This window comes from Sprattus sprattus (genome assembly GCF_963457725.1).
Source record: "Sprattus sprattus genome assembly, chromosome: 3".
In the NCBI taxonomy this organism is placed as follows: domain Eukaryota; kingdom Metazoa; phylum Chordata; class Actinopteri; order Clupeiformes; family Clupeidae; genus Sprattus; species Sprattus sprattus.
Window position 1 is genome coordinate 58507586 of NC_137922.1, and position 22500 is coordinate 58530085.

The 22500-nt window shown below is 45.5% G+C and overlaps 2 protein-coding genes across 2 annotated transcripts in view; one reads left to right on the forward strand and one right to left on the reverse strand.

Moving 5' to 3' along the window:
• LOC308362919 (transmembrane protein 26-like) overlaps window positions 1-2039 on the reverse strand; it is a gene marked incomplete at both ends in the record, with an annotated part of 9795 nt that extends 7756 nt beyond the window's left edge. Inside the window, 3 exons of the mRNA XM_080835645.1 lie at window positions 944-1027; window positions 1553-1694; window positions 1939-2039. Of these exons, the coding sequence (XP_080691771.1) occupies window positions 944-1027; window positions 1553-1694; window positions 1939-2039 (327 nt within the window). The remainder of the gene's footprint in view (window positions 1-943; window positions 1028-1552; window positions 1695-1938) is intronic.
• A 918-nt stretch (window positions 2040-2957) lies between these two features.
• Window positions 2958-22500, forward strand: part of cabcoco1 (ciliary associated calcium binding coiled-coil 1) — a gene marked incomplete at both ends in the record, with an annotated part of 20570 nt that continues 1027 nt past the window's right edge. Inside the window, 7 exons of the mRNA XM_080834373.1 lie at window positions 2958-3024; window positions 3332-3413; window positions 3561-3730; window positions 3937-4078; window positions 11725-11797; window positions 14494-14607; window positions 16275-16499. Coding sequence (XP_080690499.1) covers window positions 2958-3024; window positions 3332-3413; window positions 3561-3730; window positions 3937-4078; window positions 11725-11797; window positions 14494-14607; window positions 16275-16499 — 873 coding nt within the window. The remainder of the gene's footprint in view (window positions 3025-3331; window positions 3414-3560; window positions 3731-3936; window positions 4079-11724; window positions 11798-14493; window positions 14608-16274; window positions 16500-22500) is intronic.

The following is a 22500-nucleotide window of genomic DNA, read 5'->3' on the forward strand; positions in this document are numbered from 1 at the left end:
ACTTGCTGTAAGTGCAAGTTATAAAGGGAGGTGCCCTTTGAAGAGCAGAGTCTAGAAGACTCTAGAAGTCACAAAGCATGTCTCATGACAGAAGTAAATACAAAATCAACCCACTCAGTAGCACTTAGATGTTTTTCCACACAACTTCTCCCATGAACCACCAGGAACCCCCCCCCCCCCCCCCCCCAGGAAAGGAAAAAACAGGGCTGAGGTCTGTGCTTCTTCAAAAAGCATCCTTTGAAAGCCAAGTGAAACACTCTTTGAGTTTGAGTACACCACAGTCCACTATGTCACCTCCGTCCAACTGCCACTCACAAATAAACCAGTGTGTGTCGAGGACTTGTAATTGTTTTTATTGAGGGGTGGGTGCAGACTTTTTAATTTTAATGGCTAACCAAGTCTGGAAAAGTAATTTTAAAAGAGGAGACTGGGAAAAATAAATATTGTGTGCGGTGCAGTGCGGCACTCACAATAGATTCTCAGAGGCTGAGGAGGCGTTACCTTACGGGACGGGGTGGCTGTCCCACCATAGCTGGATGAGCAGTGGTACAGGAGGAGTGTGTGTGTGTGTGTGTGTGTGTGTGTGTGAGAGAGAGGCAGTGGTACAGGAGGTAGAGAAGTATTTTGGTAATCACAAGGTTGCTAGTCACTGAACCCCTCTGCTCCTGATGTGCAGTGTGCCATCAGTGAAAATGTGTATGCATCCTTGTAAGTCGCTTTGGATAAACGCGTCTGCTAAATGAATAAATGTAAGATCATGTGGAAAGTCTTTTTGGAATAGGTGAAAAGACAGAGAGAGAGAAAGAGAGGGGGCTACCATTTCACCAGTAGGTGAACAGACACAGACAGAGACAATAATATTTATTTTTCCCAGTCTCCTCTTTTAAAATTACTTTTCCAGACGTAAAGTAGGTGAACAGACACAGACAGAGAGAAAGGCTACCGTAAAGTCCGCAGTTTGATTAGTTGAGTTCTCCCAGTCGTTCATTATCTTCTTGATGCCCTCTGTAGAGTCCAGATGGCCACACTGAAATCATAACAGATACAATGAGTAATTGAGTAGTTGATAGTCGAATAACAGCCTCTCAAATTAACTACAGTTTATCGGCAACAAGCCTGAGCAGAACTCCTACAAGTGCTTTAGGCTACATTACATATTTCTGTACGATGCATTCCTTCTTCATCATCATCATCATCATCATCATCATCATTATTATTGTTTATTCAGAGAGAATTGACTGAGCACAGGGCTCTTCTGCAGCAATGCCCTGACTGAGGGTGCATAATACAGAAGAACAATAAAGAAACAAACCAAAACAGACAAAATAAATAAACAAAACACATTTAACAACTCAGAAATTAAGTAGGCTATATTAAAAATAACATAAAGTAAAAGAGTCACTTTTTTCTGAATTTCTAAAGCAAACACTTTAAGTTCTTAACTACCTTCTCCTCCTCCGATTTGTGGAATTGGTGATGCAACTCTAAAATCCATATGGTTGGAATGATGCTAATGGCCGGTTCACACTACACGATTTCAGCCCGATTTTGCCCCGATTTCTTCGTCGCCGACGAATTTGCAGGATCGGGCCCGATTTTGAAAAGTCTGCGACGAGTTGAGGTCTTGTAGTGTGACATGCTTGCGACCTGCGATGTTTTCGTCTGCGACGTTCGAAAACCCCACGACGAAAAGTCTGGCATGTCAGAATTTTTGGGGGAATCGCAAGGACGTATCCATTGTTGACATAGCTTAAACCTAGCATAAACCTCACTCTGGCCTGTATAACGAATGTCCAGCCTGATAAACTGTTATTATTGTAGATGTAGGTTACAAAATGTTGGTTTTAAAGTAGTCTATTTCCAGTCTTACCCGGAAATTTACGTTTGATAGCCTACCTCAAAAGTTTACGTAGCCTATCTAAAGTAGCTAGCTGTTACCTAGGCAATAAGATACAAAGATTCATGATCTTGTAGTGTGGCCAGTCTTCCGACGAAGACGAAGCCCTAAGTCGTGGCTCGGTAATCGCATAGTGTGACATGGTAGATCGTGAGGGAATGTTCATCAATCGTGTAGTGTGAACCGGCCATAAGAAGAAACAGGACAATAGCGGGGGAAAACCTGCGACAGAAACCAAGAGGTCGTGTGTGTTTAGTTCAGCGTCCAGACCATTGTAATATTCAGCTAGGCTACTAATCTTTAAAGAACTGTATAAATGTGCTGCTTACCATTTGTAGTCGCTTCCTTTTCTTCTCGTCAGAGTTATAATCATTTCAACTACGAGTGGCAGGTTTAGGATGGTGAGAAGCCAGTAGAGTTTATCATTCTTCACATCGGTCACTCTCCAAACTCCCATAAGTGACACCAAAATAAAAAGTGACCTTGTTACAATCGCACAAATAAACTTGAAGATCATTGTATCAAATTATAGCGTATCCACGCCTGTTTACCGATAAATGTTGGACACCTGTCACACTTCCACACAAACTGAATGAGTCTGTTCACGGAGAAAGGGTATATTAGCCTAAAGACCCGCCTTCTATGCTGATGAGTCATGACTGTAAAAGCTTTCAAAGTTCTCACGGGATGGTATTTCCTTTAGTAGCCTACGACTATGCAGGGTTGGCATACATCCATCACCAAATTGCTACTCTGAGCAACAAAGTCAGATTCACGCCATAGCATTCCCAGAAATGTTTACAGAATCAGAAGCATTCTGGATGCTTAATTAATTCCCAGGAGCAATCCGTGCTTTTTTCGCCTCTGATCCCCCCCACTGACCTTGCTTCTTTTATGTTTCAACATGTTCAAGCAGGTATTTCCAAACCAGAATAGCGTGTCTTCTCACACAAAACCTATGTCAATGGAATCAGGTCTAGGAAGCCTCAAGGACCTAGGACAGCACGTTATCAACTCCCCACTCTTCATGTGCGTTACCTAGGAAACCATCATCAACAATATGGCTGCAAGAGATAGAAGCAAGTCGGCAGAGAGCAAGAAGAAAGAAGTGGAAGAAGTGATAGTATGTGACGATACTTAGTTTGATACATTCATGTTATTCAGTCAGCTACCGCACTTAGTTGCCAATTACTTGCAGTATTACACCATGATTTCGCTTGTTATCCTAGCGATAGCAAGTCTATCCTGAGCGGTTTATGTTCTTGTTCCATAGTACATTTATGTCAACTAGCTATAGCTCGTTACACAAAATTAAGCGTACTTGCTCTGCCTGCAGTCTAAGTGTCTGAGTCTGAATAAACACACTGATTTGAAAGTAGTAGGCTACTAACCTAACCTGAGCAGCTTTTTCCTCTTAGGAAAATGAAAAGTTAGCAACACCAGTCCCTCAATGGACACTTCTTACACTGGAACAGATAAGCATTCTTCGGGAATTGACTGTTGATGAAGTACAACTGTAAGTAGTTAACGTTTTAAGTCGTCCAGATGTCAAGTTTGTTAACAGAAATGTTCCATCGTTAGTTTGATCCTATGATCGACCTTGAATAGACAAGGATGCATACTTGAAACCTTTTATAATGTAGGCCTATATCCATTTCTTCAGACAATTTGAGGACTTTCTTCAGTTCAAAAACCAGCAGACATGTCTGAAGGAGGCAGCCTTGTTAGACTACTTTGTGTCGGGTTTCTGGTGGACTATAGAGATGAACTTTTCCAGTGAGCAAACATCCTTTGTCATGGCGCTACTACAATCATCAATCGACAATATAAGTGGTAAGCACTGTGATGTTGAACTGCACATTCTGTTGTTTAAGACGTTAACATAAAATATGATATAGCCTACGATTAGTGTCGTATAGACTATACAATGTTTATACAATATTAATGATGTGCAGTTGCACAGCACTTATGTGATACCACACTAAAACACCACACCTAATTTTACCATAATATTTTACTATTTTCAATTTTTGTTACAGAAAATCAGTTGTCATTTGTGGACAACTTCACTGAATTTGGGAAAACATTGATTGACCTCAGGAAGACCCCCTCTCCAGATGGGGACCCACCAGTGTTTGACATAGAGCAAGCCAAGGCCATCACAGACTACTTTACATCCAGGTAACTGTATTCTTGATAGTCACTTACTATGAAATGCCAGTAGGTATCTTTGTTTCCACACACTAACAAAGCTGTTCAAAGTGCAGTCCACGATTCTAATCTCATAAATTTCTTCCCAAATTCAACAAATCGCTCCTCCCTGTCCTAGCCGTCAGTTCAGTGCTGGTGGTCCAAACAACTACAGTGTTTGTACACAGTCCTGGCTCTGTAAATAGGAAATAAACTTGGCAAAAAGTGGCTCAGACCAAGCTATAAACAATCTGCTTCAGTGATTTAGGAGCAAGGAAGGTATGGGCGTAATTTGATTTGCTGTTGAGTTCAAATAACTTTCGCGAAACTGAAAGCTAATCACGTACTGCATCTTTAAATGTTTACATTTCAATGTGGTTTTTGCTGAGTGGACCCTCGATAAAGATATTAACACTTTATGATGACACAAAGCTGTGGTGTTATTTAGTACTCCAGTTCCCAGCATGCCGTAGAGTTAGGCATGCGCTGTTAGATGTTGAACACTACATGTGTAGAGAGAGAGTGACAGTTATAGGCAGCAGCACGGTGTTGAATAAAAGTCAACTGGTTTGGAACACGTCTCGTCTGATTGACTAACAGACATAACAAAAGCAACACTGTGCTAGCTAGGCTAGCTAAGCTAGATAGACACTGTGACCATATATGAAACACATACAAAAAAACTTGACACTGATTATTTTGAAACAAATATACATAGCAGCAGATCAGACGTTAACATGATCGGGGTAGAACTGGGTGTTCAGGGCGACTCTTAAAAACTGTGGGACTAGGAGGATCAAGAGTGCTGAGGATTTTAGCAAAAGTAATGTCTGGATTCCGACCGCATGTCACTTGCTGATGGCATCATTAGGGGCTATTCATTCATACATCGTTGTGGGTTGGAAGCAAATCATCTGATTTTACTGTGAGCTGCCAAAGCAGCAGTGATATCGCTGTTAGTAAATGATCTAACATGAACTGGGCTGTGAAGAATTAATTAAAGGCACATTAATGGTTTCTGACTCCTAAGATATGTCTGTGGGGAGTGCTGCCAGGATTTCTTCCTATATATCTTCTGTCACTCTTGTCAGCACGGCTGGATTAACCATATGGGCAACTTGGCAACTGCCCAGGGGCCCCAAGACGCCAGGGGCCCCAAGCAATCGCATGAAAAAAAAAAAAAATTATTATTATTTTTTTTAATATATAGTAATGATAATAATAATAGTAATAATAATAAAACATGTAATTGCAATTATACATTCCATACATTTGGGACAACAGTGACCAAAAAAAAATTGCTTTCGTTAACGTCCCACTATGTGTCTCAGTTTGTCTGTGGTGCCTCCTGCGTTGTGTCTGTGCAAGCAGGGCTCCCAAGTATCGTGATTTCTAATAACATAAGTTCACATTAAACATAATTTACAGCATATGCATTAATTACTTTCGCAAGTAAGCTGTGATATAAGCGAGAAAATGCAATAAAGTACTGTATAAAAAACAATCAAGTAAAGTACAGATACTTAGAAATAATACTTGACTAAAGTAAGAAAGTATTTTTCTACTCAAGGACTAAGACTAAAACACCCCTGTGGATAGGTATGGTTTGTGTTCTGCGGGGTGGGGGTAGGTGGGCACCAGAGTCACTGTTGCCCAGGGGCACCATGAAGTCTTACAGTTTTTTACGATCGGATACACACAATTTTGACTGCTTAGTTTTGCTTTTCAATCGCCTCACACAATAAGCACAACCACACACCCAATGAGCAAAAACATCAGATCCATTGCAAAATGAAACACTCTTGTAAAATCTATACACTCATTTAACAAAACCATATTTTGTTACCATATGAAACACACACAGTGCATATATTGAATTCTGTTTGTACCACTTACACGCTTCTGTTATAAACCTAAAACACTTTTAGCAATACTACTTCTCAGTGATTAGAGTAGTGTAAGTGAAGTACACAGAGAAAGTGAAAATACACAATACAGTAAAAACACTACCCAAGACCAATGCAGATGAAAATATTATTTACGTAATTCTCTCCATATACCCAAATCAGTCAACATGTCAACATGGAGAATCACAACAAAACATGTCCCAGTTTTCATGCTACTTCAGTAGTGTGCATAACACTGTAAGCTCAGCAAATATCAGACAAAGGTGAAAAGATGCTTCCAATACAGGTTACAATTCCATTTACAGTAAAATGTACAGATTTGTCAGTGTCGCCAGTGTTGACTGAGAGACCTGATGGATATTACGGTACTGTATTGAAAATGGCATGGTCACCGATAATGTTTGCTTGAATTTCTCTGAGCCTGATAGCATTACGTATTTGCCAAAAGCATGTTTATGATATCTATATCTTGTTCTTGCGTGAATATGGGCCTGTCCTCCTTTCAAGTTTACTGAATTTGATACATTTGGTCTTCTTCTTCTTTGAGCACATTTTCCTCCTGCTACAGGTCTTCCTCTTCCTCTACTTCCACCTTGACCTCAGCCTCATGGCATGGCCTCTGCCTCTTCCTCCTTCTCCTCCTCTGTGGATTCCCCCTCTCACCCTCACTCTTCTTCTTTTGATTCCTTCCATTTTGGTTGAAGACAGATTACAGTTACTCATCTGCTGCATTTCTATAGTGCTTAAACCTGTGTGTTGTGTCTACAATTAAGCAATCATGTGTTTGGGCACTTGATGGCTGTGTTTATTTGACCGGCTCATAGGTGTGGTAACTTGACAGAGTGTTTTGGAATTGCAAGGAAGTGACCTCTTGATATACATCTTTGTCTAAAGCAATGGTTCTCAACCGGGGGTACGCGTACCCCTGGGGGTACGTGAAGGTAGTCCAGGGGGTACGTGAGATTTTTTAAATGTATATTTAAAATTAGCCTCCATTCAAAAATCCGTTAAAAATAGTTATTATACGGCTCTTTAGAATGTTCCTAAAAATTCTGTTGATTTGTATCCATATGTGGGTTAAATGTCTACGTTCACAGGTTTGTAATTTCTTGATTCACACTGCGAAAAGTTTATGACCGCTGCCATTGGCAACAGGTTTTTTGCTTCTTTCATTCATTCCGCAAATATCCGGTTGGTACGCAAGTCAGAAGGTTGGTACGCATTTGTGTGAAAAACAATTTTTTTCTTAGCGGAAATCACGAAATGGCAACAAACTCTTTAAAAAGAGGTATTATGGAGGAATGTCTTCTATCGTTTTGGCAAGTAACGTGTATTATATATGTATTATAAGCGCAATTGTTTTCGCGAAAACATGGGACCTGAACACACACAACTCCTGCTGCACACAGAAGTGCGTTGGCGCTCTCGAGGGAGAATACTCAAACGGCTGTGGGAATTACGATCTGAAGTACACACCTTTATGATTGAGCACAGATCACCGCATGCCACACAGTTGCAAATATGTGCTATCTGGCAGATATATTCAGCAAACTGAACGAACTGAATATATCTGCAGGGAAAGGACACCAGCATTTTAAAACTGTATGACAAGGTGGGAGGCTTCCTGAAGAAAGCAGAGCTGTGGAGAAGAGCCTCTGCACAGGGGAATATTACCTGCTTTCCTCAGATGGATGATTTTCTCTCTAGTGAGGATGTGGACAGAGCTCCAGTCAAGTTGGACATCGTGGGACATTTGACGAATTTGGTTAAAACATTTCATTTTCAATTTCCTACTTTCCTGATATGGAGGATAAGTCTACACAGCTGGATTGGGTGAAAACCCCATTTCTCTTGTCCGAAGCATGTGGAAGTAAGCTACCTGTCACTAATCTGGAAACACTCCTGGAAGTGTCATCTGACCGTGGCCTCCAGATGAAGTTTGCCACATCCACACTCACACAGGAGCAACCTGACCTGGGAGAGAGCGCTTTGGAGCAGCTACCCTTTGCCTCCACATATTTATGTGAGGCCTCTTTCTCTGCAATGACTGTGATCAAAACAAAGCAGAGAAACAGACTGTGCAGAAGAGCTTGATCACAGCAGTTGTCTCCCTGTCACCAAGACTGACAAAGATTTTCAGTGAAGCACAAGCACAAGTTTCTTACTAAAATGTAATTGCAAACGCCCTCAGTTCAATGCAACAATGTTCAATCTTCAGTGTTGACAGTTTAATAAATCAGACAATGATGGCATAGCGCTGTGTATTACATATTTTTTTTCAATCAAAAATGCTTTGCGCTGGTTAGGGGGTACTTGGCTCAAAAAATATTTCACAGGGGGTACATCACTGAAAAAAGGTTGAGAACCACTGAATCAGACAATGATGGCATAGCGCTGTGTATTACATATTTTTTTTCAATCAAAAATGCTTTGCGCTGGTTAGGGGGTACTTGGCTCAAAAAATATTTCACAGGGGGTACATCACTGAAAAAAGGTTGAGAACCACTGGTCTAAAGCATAAAAGTGTGTTTAGTGCTTTGCAAATCACTTGTGTGTATGGTTTGGCAAAAAGTGTGATGTTTAAATGTGCTTATAGTTGTGCAGATCTGAGCCGTTGTTTTGCTCCTTGAGTGAAGGTTTTGATAATTGTGTTACATTTTTGATTTTAGTGTGTATCCGATTGTAAAAAACTGTAATACTGGCCTGCTTGTCAGCTGTGACCCACTGACTCTTGTCTCATTGTTCCGACAAAGTGTGACATGGTGGTAACTAAGCTATCCACAACAATTCAAGTTGTTGTGATTTTATGATTGAATCCTCCATCAGATGTACTTGACAAACCTCACACTACATGAGGATATATTTGAGATGTAAATTCCTGATTCCAGAGTTAATATAATTAGTATGGGTTTAAAATATGCTTGTTCTAACATGCTACTTGCACGGTAGGTAGCGTGAGATAATACGATCAGTGATTTATCCACTGCCAGGCGGCACCCAGCAAATTGGATCTTCACTTTTATTGCTGTCATAATGAATGCTATGCATAATTCATGAACCGGTCCTTCAAGAGGTAGAAAACTCCATCCATAATTTGTTAGAAAATGAGAGGGAATATGAAGTTTATTATGCTGTCAGCATAGTGCCTTTAGTTTGTTGAATTTCTGGCAGTGTGGCTGTCTTGCTGTGTGTTTAGAGTCGTGCTGTGTGTTCAGAGTTGTGCTGTGTGTAGAAAAGATAGAAAAGTTTATTTTCCACTTAGGAACGAACTACCATGCAGGAGGGACTGATTATAAGGATACCATGTCCCTTTCTCTGCACACTACATACAATCATTGCTATCCATATCTTACCAGTTTTTTACAATTGCTAAAACACATTCCTTGAAACAGTCACTAATTTTCTCTAAACTCTAAACACAAAACCTCATCTTCAAGCACTATTTACAAAACCACTGTATCCTCTTGCAAAATGAAACTTTCGCCTCAAAACAGTTTAACCTGTGCTCAAAATCAAACACTGCTGTCAAATCATAAACAAAGTGATCAAAATGATATATTTCGCAGGGAGAAGTACATTTTTTTTTTTATCTCAAAACTAATTTCATATTTATCTATCATTGTCTTTTGATGAATGAAAACATATTCTCTCATAGTAGATATACAAATGTATCAGAAATTACTACTTTGCTTTGCTCTAATTTGTGTTGGTTCTTTCTCCTTCTTGTACCCCTATAGTACTGTACCCTGCATCTCACTACTCACAACTCACTCTTGTTCTTTGTTGATATGAACCTGCAACCAGTCAAAATCTATTGAGCAGTCAGTACTGTTACTGTACAATGTTCAGGGCCATATAACTTGTTTATTGTACATTATTCAGCCTACAATGCACTGTAGGCCTACTACAGTATACACTACTACAGTACTGTAAAAGGGACAGAAATCAAAGGAGTCAACAGTTCATCAATGTGCTTCTTCTTGTCTTTGGGCTGGGTTAGGCCAGAGCACTTTGTCGACATCACAAGCAATATTTTCTCTCCTGAGGCAACAGGGAAGAAGCCTTGTGTGTGCCGTATCCAGTCCTGCTTCCCTCATTGTCAGTCCATGGACTATAACATGGTCTATGACTGTTGCTCTAATTTCATCAGATGTTTCCACTCTTTGTCTTCTTCTTCCTCTTTGTCCTTCTCTTCCTCTTCCTCTTTTTTCCTCTTCCTCTTTTTTGCCTTCCTCCTTTTCGCCCACCCCGCATACGCACTCGTCCTCTCACGTTGTTTCTTCTGTCCATTGTCAGACTTTCTCCTTCCCACCTTCAACAACCTGTTTGCTCTCTAAACTGTCTTATATTGGTTGTGTCACATCATTTGATACAAATCAGTTTTGTGTGGTTGTGTTTAATCAATGACGTGTGTTCTCCATTTGTATTTTATTTTTGCCACTTTTGTTTACCAGTATGGATGACATGTGCATTAGAGTGCAGAATGTGTTTTTAGACTGAGGATGTGTTTAGAGTTTTGCTGAAAAGTCTAAGTGAGATCTGTAAATTGTGTTTTACCATGTGAAATAATTTAAGGTATTGACAACAGACAATTGCACAATTAGCTACATGAGTTCAGGCAACTGAGAACTTTGTTCAGCCAATGGGTTTTAGTGTTTTAGCGATCGTAAAAAACTGTAGTAGACTATTAGCATTGTGAAAAGTGATTATGTGTATCAATGATGCTAACTGGATGGAGGAATGAATCACACACACAGAAAGAGAGAGAGAGAGAGAGAGAGAGAGAGAGAACACACACACACAGAAAAAGAGAGAGAGAGAGAGAGAGACAGAGAACACACACGGACCAGTTTGTCTCTCTGCTGCCCTCTGCTGGTTCAGAGTGGGGCTTACACCCAACAGCCAGCTCCACCACTGGGGGGAATTCTTCTCCAGGCTTGGCCTCAAAGTGCAAATCAAACCCTCCTGTTTTCCTCTGATGTGTTAACTATGAGTCTGTCACGTTGAACAGAGAGAGGGGCCTACCGATGCTAAACAGCCCTGCAGTCCTCTCCAGGGATCTGTTCTACACGATCCAGATGGTCGCCTTTACATTCATTTGGAATCACAGAGTTCGAACAGGAAGAGACGAGTCCTTCTCTGCGGTGACATTCAGGAAAACAGGAAAATGCTTGATTCGGGAATGTATTCTATTTTGGGAGGCCTAATTCAATTCCAGACCTGTTGGCAGGTTTAACAGGAATCTATAGGTAACAAGAATGGGAGCATTCAGAGAATGCAAACATCCACCTTGTGACCTTGACCTTTGTCCTTGACATCTGAAAATCTAATCAGTTATTGCCATTATATTACCCAATCTCCCCGCAAAGTTTGATGGAAATCGGTCCATGCGTGTCTGCGTAACAGACAAACAAACAAACAAACAAACAAACATACAGGGGTGAAAACATAACCCCCTTGGCGGAGGTAATAATTCACCTCTAGGCACCTAAGACATCAGTTCTAAAATGTGTACAGATAACCATCACAAGTCTCCATGAGGTAAAAAAAAAAAGCCCATTTCAATTCTGTGGGCAATTCAGTGGCCACTCCTTGGTGTGCAGCCCTTTTATCCAATTTTACAGCCCCCCCTGGATATTGACCTTCTGACCTCTGCGTTGTCTAGCAGGTATTAATTGCCTCTTTGTCCAGCCACTAAGCTCTGCTGTGGTCCTCTGTTCTCTGTTTCAGCCTGTTCCAGCATTACAGCATGTATGAGTTTCTCTTCGGCCTATCACGAGACAAGAAGCTCCTGGGAATGGAGGTAAGTGAAGGTCTAAATATTGAATGACATGTTTTCTTTAAGGACATCCTATCAGGAAGTGAGGAGTGTGTGTGTGTGTGTGTGTGTGTGTGTGTACTGGAAGTGCCAAATGGAATGCCTCTTTAGGGGGAAAGTGGTATATGATGACAAATTACACTTGTCTTGATGGAGAGTAAATAGCTTGTTTTTCTAGGGAGATGTTTTCTAAGTGGTTTGTTGTTCAGTCGCTGTATATTGTCGAGGTATGATTGTCTTTTAAAAACAAAGCACTTTCAGAAACAGTTAATGAAGTCATTGTTTTATTTGACAGATTAAATGATTGATGTATGTTTGTACAAAAAAAATTTAACATTGTGTGCAGAACTATTGCTGACTAGTATGTATAGCTGTATATATTTGTGTGTGTGTGTGTGTGTGTGTGTGTGTGTGTGTGTGTGTGTGTGTGTGTGTGTGTTTGTGTGTGTGTGTGTGTGTGTGTGTGTGTGTGTGTGTGTGTGTGTGTGTGTGTGTGTGTGTCTATTGTACAAGTACAGATATTGTACAAATAGTATTATCTTCTCTCCCTTTTTGCGGCCGAGTAAAGCAAAACAAAGGCATGCTGTATTTTTTGTTTTGGTTGGGTATTAAATAGCTTGAGGAAGTGTTCTTGTGGGAGAGGAAACACAACAGTCAGCATCGAGGGCATCGACCTCTCACTAAGGGCCTATCTTTCCTGCGTTTGTTCTCATCTGTCATCGCCAGCTCAACAAACTTTGTTTCGCCACACAAAAGGCTTCGAACTCCCACCAGACCTGTTCCTTCCCCCCGCAGCCTTGGCTTGCCTGCGCTAACACATGTAATCTGTACGAGCTTGGCTTCATAGTGTTTTGAAGTGTGTTCTTTAAAAGCCCTTTGATGGCTGGGTTGAACCGACTGCATTACTTCCTACAGAAAGTAGCTGCCTGCACTTGTATTCAGAGATACCGGCTACAATATATATATATATTTGATGGCTGGGTTGAACCGACTGCATTACTTACATTTACATTTACATTTAGTCATTTAGCAGACGCTTTTGTCCAAAGCGACGTACAAGGGAGAGAATGTCTTCCTACAGAATGTCACTGCCTGCACTTATTCGTATTCAGAGATACAGGGTAGAATATATATATATATATATACCGGGCTTTAATTGACAGGCATTTTGATCACCTTTCACTAACCAAGTATTGGATTTTTTTTTTTGCTTAGAGGCTGGTTTCTTACGTCTTTGAGGTTTGACAGTGCTGGGATCCTTATAGCTCTGGCGCTGGTTCTGCATACCAAAATGACAACACATCCTCTGTGGGAAACAGCTGTCCTTGTACGGAACACATTTCGCTTTGAATGAGCGGCATGAATAAGGACTTGTTATCCAGCATCGTCTGGAGGGAGACTCAAGGAAAAATGATTCAATAGGAACACCGATAAAGCAACGAGAAGAGATCATTCAAAGATCAGCTCAAGCTCACTGTCTAATTCATTATTAAAATGTAATTATTATGTTGCTCAGATACTATTCTCAAATGAAAGGGGGGGAAAAATCATGCCGAGGCCACATTAATATTTGAGGCTATATATATCGTGCAACAGCAGCTACATTCGTCTGCACAGATAAAGCCGGAATCATAAAATTTGTAAAACTGATTACACCAAATTGTTGTCGGGAGACAAGTACCAGATTTGTTCTCGGTGGGCTGCCGGCGGTTATAGCGGCTCGATAATGATATTTGCCTTTGCGTATATCCTGCCGTGTACGGAGGATCAGTCAAACAGAAATCTAGGTCAGCCCCGCTCGTTGCTGCAGATATAATGGATTCGGAATGTCATAAAACGCAAACCGCTTTCTGTTTGTTTTTTGATGAGGAGTTCAAAGCCGCGTCTGCATATTTAATGCACCCTTGGCATTCGGGAATATTTTTAGGAAACATTTTGGGAAGGGAGAGTGTAAATGTGTTGTCAATTACACCGCAACATGAAATAGATGGATGAGGGGGTGGGGTGGGGGGTAGAAAAAGCAAGACAATGGATTACAGAAAAAGCCTTGTAGTTTTTTTCGTGGCTGGGTACTGTTAACATTTGATACTCTTAAACAGAGTAATGAATTCACTCAGGAGTATCGTGATCCGTGTCCTTCAGACTCGAGGAAAAACAAAGAGGGTCTAAGAAAGACAATTGTTCTCTCCATCTCCCTCATAAGTTGGACATGCTAATCGTCTTTTCTATAAACACTGGAGCCTGTCCTTATTATGCACTGCTTGTTTCGGATCCCGGGCTGGCGGTCTGTGTGTGTTGTTGCTGCCAAGGCCGACTCGACTCGGGAAGACTTTCCATTCAAAATGAAATAAGGAAATTTAAGTCAGTCGTCCATGCGAGGCCTGTACCCACCCCCCACCCCCCTCCCCCCCTGCGGATTTAACAGCATGAAGGTCATGTTTACCGATCTACAGGCAAACGTTTAAACTAGCCATTAGTCCTGAGTGGACGTGTTATCATTAGTGAGAAGGGGGGGGGGCAGAGGCAGAGTGAGGGTTTTCTACGTGGCCTCGACTTGAAAGCGATTGGAAGTGACGGATCAAATGGCTCTGTGTTTGACAGAGGAGTATGTGTGTGTGTGTGTGTGTTTGACAGAGGAGTATCGAAGTGATTGACAGATCAAATGGCTCTGTGTTTGACAGAGGAGTATCGAAGTGATTGGCGCGGCGGAGTTCTTCGCCCCGCTGGAGGAGGGCATGCCCGTCGACGTCTTCCAGCGCTACTTGGCACCCGCTCAGACCGCGACGCCCGAGGAGGTAAGAGGACAGGGCACAGGCCTTAACCCCCACCCCCCCCCTGTATGGTGTCCCTCACCATCCCACCCCTCTATGGTGTCCCACTCCACCCCCCCTGTATGGTGTCCCACTCCACCCCCCCTCTTTGGTGTCCCACTCCACCCCCCCTGTATGGTGTCCCCCCCCCCCCCCCCTTCCAGCGCTACTTGGCACCCGCTCAGACCGCGGCGCCCGAGGAGGTAAGAGGACAGGGCACAGGCGGTAAAGCTGGCATGGCCGGTATTATATAACACCATGCCGTAGCCGTAGCTGCCACCATCGACTGCAAATGTGTTGTAATGGCTGCCTAGTCTTCTAAGAGTATGCGATGATTAAGTTACTAAGGGTGTGTGTGTGCGTGTGTGTGTGTGTGTGTGTGTGTGTGTGTGTGTGTGTGTGTGTGTGTGATTTTGCGATGATTAAGTTAGTAAGGGGGGAGGGGAGAGCCTTAGTGAAGTTCATTTAAGTGAATTTAATGAACCAAGACTCCTCATTTGTTTTAATTTCATATGGAATTCACGTCTGTAGGAGGCATAGCTAGAAAGGCACTGCAGCTATAGGACTTTATGCTTAGGCTAAATGTCTTTATTTTTCTACTCAAAGCAACCACAATCTGAAGGCTCCCAATGTATTGGCATCAACTGCTATTTGAAAAAGGATACATCTTATAGCCAATTAGTTCAAAGGGGTGTTTTTTTTTTTTTTCTTAAGACAAATGGTGTTTTTGTGGTTGTTCAAGTAATTCAAGTTTAAAAAAATGTCATGAGCAGGAAATAAATGAAGAATCTAATGTGTGTGTGTGTGAACAAAGCAAAAGGGGCAGTACATAAATGAAGAATCTAATGTGTGTGTGTGAACAAAGCAAAAGGGGCAGTACATAAATGAATAATCTAATGTGTGTGTGTGAACAAGGCAAGAGGCAACATGCTTTGAGATGCAGTGCTCTGTGTGTCTCCCGCTGAGATGAAGGGCTTCAGCTTGACCTGAAAAGGCACGTGAGGCAGCACTACTGAACCTGTAAAAAAAAAGGAAAGGTAGAGAAAAAAAAAAAAGAAAAGACAAAATTGTTATCAGGCCAGAGTGCAGTTCAGCCCTACAGCCACAAGCAGGCAGCAACCCCCCTTCCAACAAACAAAAAATCAAACAAGTCGTTCAGCGGGCCCTGGCTTTAGACTCTGTTAAAACCCTGCGGATGACTCACCCATAATACTGTATGCATCCATGACTGCACACCTTGCTTGTCGCCCTGATGACTTACTCCTGCTCTTAACCTCGCGGGCTCCCCCCCCCCCCCCCCCCCCACTCCGCTTGATGTATGAAACATCATTCATAAAGTGACAAACAAAGAATAAATCACCGCCTGCGGCTGTTTGCCCAGCTGACAGCTTGTTAAATGTATTACGCCGATGCCGATGCCGCCGCTAGCGCTACCGCCGGCTCGCTCGCTGGTCGGAGCATTAGGGTTACAGCCAGACAAGCGGCCGGCGCAATTATAATGCAGTCTGTATTAATGTGCTTTATTACCCGGGGAGTGTAGTACCTGCTCTGGACACACACACACACACACACACACACACACACACACACACACACACCCCGGGCAGGCGTCCAGGGGCTGCGAGATGTGACATTTTGTTTGAATTAAGCAGGCGGAGAGGGAGAGGCGAGGAGAGGAGGACGTGAAAGAGGAGGGCGCGGAGGAAACCGGAGGGTCGGATGAGCAGAAGGGAGGAGGAGGAGGTGGAGGAGGAGGAGGAGGAGGAGGAGGAGGAGGAGGAGGAGGAGGAGACATCGAGGAGCAGGAGGAGTTCAGTGTGGAGGAGGTGCGAGACGTGCTGGGAGAGATGGCCAAAGAGATGATGGGGAATCTACAGGTAAACACACACACACACACCCCCCCCCCCCCTCTATGGTGTCCCTCCCCATCACACCCCTCTATGGTGTCCCCATCACACCCCTCTATGGTGCCCCCATCACACCCCTCTATGGTGTCCCCATCACACCCCTCTATGGTGTCCCTCCCCATCACACCCCTCTATGGTGTCCCCATCACACCCCTCTATGGTGCCCCCATCACACCCCTCTATGGTGTCCCCATCACACCCCTCTATGGTGTCCCTCCCCATCACACCCCTCTATGGTGTCCCCATCACACCCCTCTATGGTGTCCCCATCACACCCCTCTATGGTGTCCCTCCCCATCACACCCCTCTATGGTGTCCCTCCCCATCACACCCCTCTATGGTGTCCCTCCCCATCACACCCCTCTATGGTGTCCCTCCCCATCACACCCCTCTATGGTGTCCCCATCACACCCCTCTATGGTGTCCCTCCCCATCACACCCCTCTATGGTGTCCCCATCACACCCCTCTATGGTGTCCCTCCCCATCACACCCCTCTATGGTGTCCCCATCACACCCCTCTATGGTGTCCCTCCCCATCACACCCCTCTATGGTGTCCCCATCACACCCCTCTATGGTGTCCCTCCCCATCACACCCCTCTATGGTGTCCCCATCACACCCCTCTATGGTGTCCCTCCCCATCACACCCCTCTATGGTGTCCCTCCCCATCACACCCCTCTATGGTGTCCCCATCACACCCCTCTATGGTGTCCCCATCACACCCCTCTATGGTGTCCCTCCCCATCACACCCCTCTATGGTGTCCCCATCACACCCCTCTATGGTGTCCCTATCACACCCCTCTATGGTGTCCCTCCCCATCACACCCCTCTATGATGTCCCCATCACACCCCTCTATGGTGTCCCTCCCCATCACACCCCTCTATGGTGTCCCTCCCCATCACACCCCTCTATGGTGTCCCCATCACACCCCTCTATGGTGTCCCTCCCCATCACACCCCTCTATGGTGTCCCCATCACACCCCTCTATGGTGTCCCTCCCCATCACACCCCTCTATGGTGTCCCCATCACACCCCTCTATGGTGTCCCTCCCCATCACACCCCTCTATGGTGTCCCTCCCCATCACACCCCTCTATGGTGTCCCTCCCCATCACACCCCTCTATGGTGTCCCCATCACACCCCTCTATGGTGCCCCTCCCCATCACACCCCTCTATGGTGTCCCCATCACACCCCTCTATGGTGTCCCTCCCCATCACACCCCTCTATGGTGTCCCCATCACACCCCTCTATGGTGTCCCTCCCCATCACACCCCTCTATGGTGTCCCTCCCCATCACACCCCTCTATGGTGTCCCCATCACACCCCTCTATGGTGTCCCTCCCCATCACACCCCTCTATGGTGTCCCCATCACACCCCTCTATGGTGCCCCCATCACACCCCTCTATGGTGTCCCCATCACACCCCTCTATGGTGTCCCCATCACACCCCTCTATGGTGTCCCCATCACACCCCTCTATGGTGTCCCTCCCCATCACACCCCTCTATGGTGTCCCCATCACACCCCTCTATGGTGTCCCCATCACACCCCTCTATGGTGTCCCCATCACACCCCTCTATGGTGTCCCTCCCCATCACACCCCTCTATGGTGTCCCCATCACACCCCTCTATGGTGTCCCTCCCCCCCACACCCCTCTATGGTGTCCCCATCACACCCCTCTATGGTGTCCCCATCACACCCCTCTATGGTGTCCCCATCACACCCCTCTATGGTGTCCCTCCCCATCACACCCCTCTATGGTGTCCCCATCACACCCCTCTATGGTGTCCCTCCCCCCCACACCCCTCTATGGTGTCCCCATCACACCCCTCTATGGTGTCCCCATCACACCCCTCTATGGTGTCCCCATCACACCCCTCTATGGTGTCCCTCCCCATCACACCCCTCTATGGTGTCCCCATCACACCCCTCTATGGTGTCCCCATCACACCCCTCTATGGTGTCCCTCCCCATCACACCCCTCTATGGTGTCCCTCCCCATCACACCCCTCTATGGTGTCCCCATCACACCCCTCTATGGTGTCCCCATCACACCCCTCTATGGTGTCCCTCCCCATCACACCCCTCTATGGTGTCCCCATCACACCCCTCTATGGTGTCCCTATCACACCCCTCTATGGTGTCCCTCCCCATCACACCCCTCTATGATGTCCCCATCACACCCCTCTATGGTGTCCCTCCCCATCACACCCCTCTATGGTGTCCCTCCCCATCACACCCCTCTATGGTGTCCCCATCACACCCCTCTATGGTGTCCCTCCCCATCACACCCCTCTATGGTGTCCCCATCACACCCCTCTATGGTGTCCCTCCCCATCACACCCCTCTATGGTGTCCCCATCACACCCCTCTATGGTGTCCCCATCACACCCCTCTATGGTGTCCCTCCCCATCACACCCCTCTATGGTGTCCCCATCACACCCCTCTATGGTGTCCCTCCCCATCACACCCCTCTATGGTGTCCCTCCCCATCACACCCCTCTATGGTGTCCCTCCCCATCACACCCCTCTATGGTGTCCCCATCACACCCCTCTATGGTGTCCCTCCCCATCACACCCCTCTATGGTGTCCCTCCCCATCACACCCCTCTATGGTGTCCCTCCCCATCACACCCCTCTATGGTGTCCCCATCACACCCCTCTATGGTGTCCCTCCCCATCACACCCCTCTATGGTGTCCCTCCCCATCACACCCCTCTATGGTGCCCCTCCCCATCACACCCCTCTATGGTGTCCCCATCACACCCCTCTATGGTGTCCCTCCCCATCACACCCCTCTATGGTGTCCCCATCACACCCCTCTATGGTGTCCCTCCCCATCACACCCCTCTATGGTGTCCCTCCCCATCACACCCCTCTATGGTGTCCCCATCACACCCCTCTATGGTGTCCCTCCCCATCACACCCCTCTATGGTGTCCCCATCACACCCCTCTATGGTGTCCCTCCCCATCACACCCCTCTATGGTGTCCCCATCACACCCCTCTATGGTGTCCCTCCCCCCCACACCCCTCTATGGTGTCCCCATCACACCCCTCTATGGTGTCCCCATCACACCCCTCTATGGTGTCCCCATCACACCCCTCTATGGTGTCCCTCCCCATCACACCCCTCTATGGTGTCCCTCCCCATCACACCCCTCTATGGTGTCCCCATCACACCCCTCTATGGTGTCCCTCCCCATCACACCCCTCTATGGTGTCCCTCCCCATCACACCCCTCTATGGTGTCCCCATCACACCCCTCTATGGTGTCCCTCCCCATCACACCCCTCTATGGTGTCCCCATCACACCCCTCTATGGTGTCCCTCCCCATCACACCCCTCTATGGTGTCCCCATCACACCCCTCTATGGTGTCCCCATCACACCCCTCTATGGTGTCCCCATCACACCCCTCTATGGTGTCCCCATCACACCCCTCTATGGTGCCCCTCCCCATCACACCCCTCTATGGTGTCCCCCCCCATCACACCCCTCTATGGTGTCCCCATCACACCCCTCTATGGTGTCCCTCCCCATCACACCCCTCTATGGTGTCCCCATCACACCCCTCTATGGTGTCCCTCCCCATCACACCCCTCTATGGTGTCCCCATCACACCCCTCTATGGTGTCCCTCCCCATCACACCCCTCTATGGTGTCCCCATCACACCCCTCTATGGTGTCCCCATCACACCCCTCTATGGTGTCCCTCCCCATCACACCCCTCTATGGTGTCCCCATCACACCGCTCTATGGTGTCCCCATCACACCCCTCTATGGTGTCCCTCCCCACTCCTTAACCCCCCCCACCCCTCTCTAATGTGTCCCTCCCCACTCCCCCCCCCCCCCTCCCCTCTGTCCTCCGTCCCTGTTTAACCCTGTTCAATGTTTCATACTGAGGACCTCCAGGCAGTGGTAATGCTATTGATGTCATCATGTCAGACCGGTTCTATTTAACATGTGTAGTGCTTCTTTTCAGAATGACTAAAGAGGCTAAGGAGGAATCCTACCTTGAACCCTACCTAAACCCGATACTTTTTAAGTCATTAATAATTAATACCGTGGAGATTTCGACATTAATACTTAAAGGGGGATTTCCAACAGTGTTTGGGTTTGGCCATGATTTTTGACTTGACAGAACACAAAGTTTATAGAGAGTTTACAGAAACAAATCACCCTTGCAGAATCCAAATTCCTCAGCACCCACAGTGATAGGAACTCAAGTTATGGTTCTAACAAAAAAAGCTCCTTTTATAGAATGGCAGTACACAATTTGCTCTCAAAATGGCTAACTGTTGCCATGTAAATTGTTTACATTGTGGTCTGGATTAGAATAACATCCTTCCTTTAATTCCATAGCATTCCAAAATCATTGCACGCTAACTTACTGGCAGTAGTTTGAACTTGCAAGCTATGCTACTTTCACGTGCTACGAGATCAATTGATACTTGATGCTATGTGTTTAAAAATGAAAAAAAGATTAAAAACAACACTGGAGCTGAGAGGTTGTAGAGCAATCTTTACTAAATCACAGGATTTTCTGCACTATAGACAGAATAAACCCTGTAAGATAGTTGAGTTACTCTCTGGCATAGTCTATTATTACCATCAGAATTCATTGGATGGTGTTATTCTTGAAGTTAGAACTACACCCGGCTTCTTTAAGTGCTGTTGACACTAACAGCTCGTGGAGCCTTTCCAGGGAACGTTATCAAGTCGGGGTCAATAAAACAACTGGTGAAACCGGAGAGGCCTTCTATCGGCCATGTTGGAGACCTGGAATGGGCTTTGATTACATAAACAAACGCTCTTGAGAAAGGCTATCCGGGAGATGTTGTGAAAAGAGTTCTTTTACTTTAAAGGCTGTTTCGAGGTTGTTGTAAATGTACGACAGGAGAAAAAAAAGACAGAAAAGTGTGTGTGTGTGTGTGTGTGTGTGTGTGTGTGTGTGTGTGTGTGTGTGCGCCAGCCTGTTCTGTATCATTGGTATTCAACACGTAGCATTTAGGAGAGAGCAGCAGACTGCTTTTTGGCAGAGAGACTTTACGCCTGAATTGAATTATGGCCGCGCGGTGCGGCGCGGTGCGGTCGTAGAGGGAAAAAACAGCACAGCAGATTGTTGTTGTTTTTGTCCTTGTCACCTCCGTAGTGAGTTTTCACAAGTCGCATATTTCGAATGTTTCCTCACGAGCCCAGCTGGTCCAAGGACTGTTACGGAAATGTCATGCTTCGATGAAACGAACACCCCCTCCCCATCCCCACCCACACCCACACCCCCACTCCACCCTCAAAGATACAAAAAAAATTCACACCAACAGATTTTTTTTTGTCTTTCCTTTTTTTGTATACAGATGAAATGAATCATGCCAGAGTCATCCGAGTCGTCCCCCCCCCCCCCCCCCCCCCCCCTCCTTTCTGTGCGATAAAGAGCTTAGGAGTCACAGTGACAAGCCATGCTTTTATTCTGTGGCCCTCTGTGTAATTTAAGATCCCATTTGCAGTACAGGCACTGTGTGTGTGTGTGTGTGTGTGTGTGTGTGTGTGTGCGTGTGTGTGTGTGTGTGTGTGTGTGTGTGTGTGTGTGTGTGTGTGTGTGTGTGTGTGTGTGCAGCATCGCGCCTCCAAAATGATCTGTGGCAGAACGGGTTCTATTTCCATCAATCCTCCCGGGCACCCCAGGCCTTTTAATACCGGGGCAAGGTCAATTACATATTTTACCCGGGCTAAATTTAGACGACGCCCACTTCCAAAGCGATTGGCAAGACTGGCATCGCTCAGCAGTCGCTCCATAAGTGGGGCGAAGAGCGTTATTTAAAAGAGCCTTTTGTTTTGTGAGCGATTGCGGATGAACGCAGCCGTCCCAGGCAGCCCAGTGCTTTCATGTTTAGACGTCCGCAATATTGCCTTTCATGCTCCCCAATTGTTATGACAGGGGCGTTTATAAATGTTTGGATCACCAGGG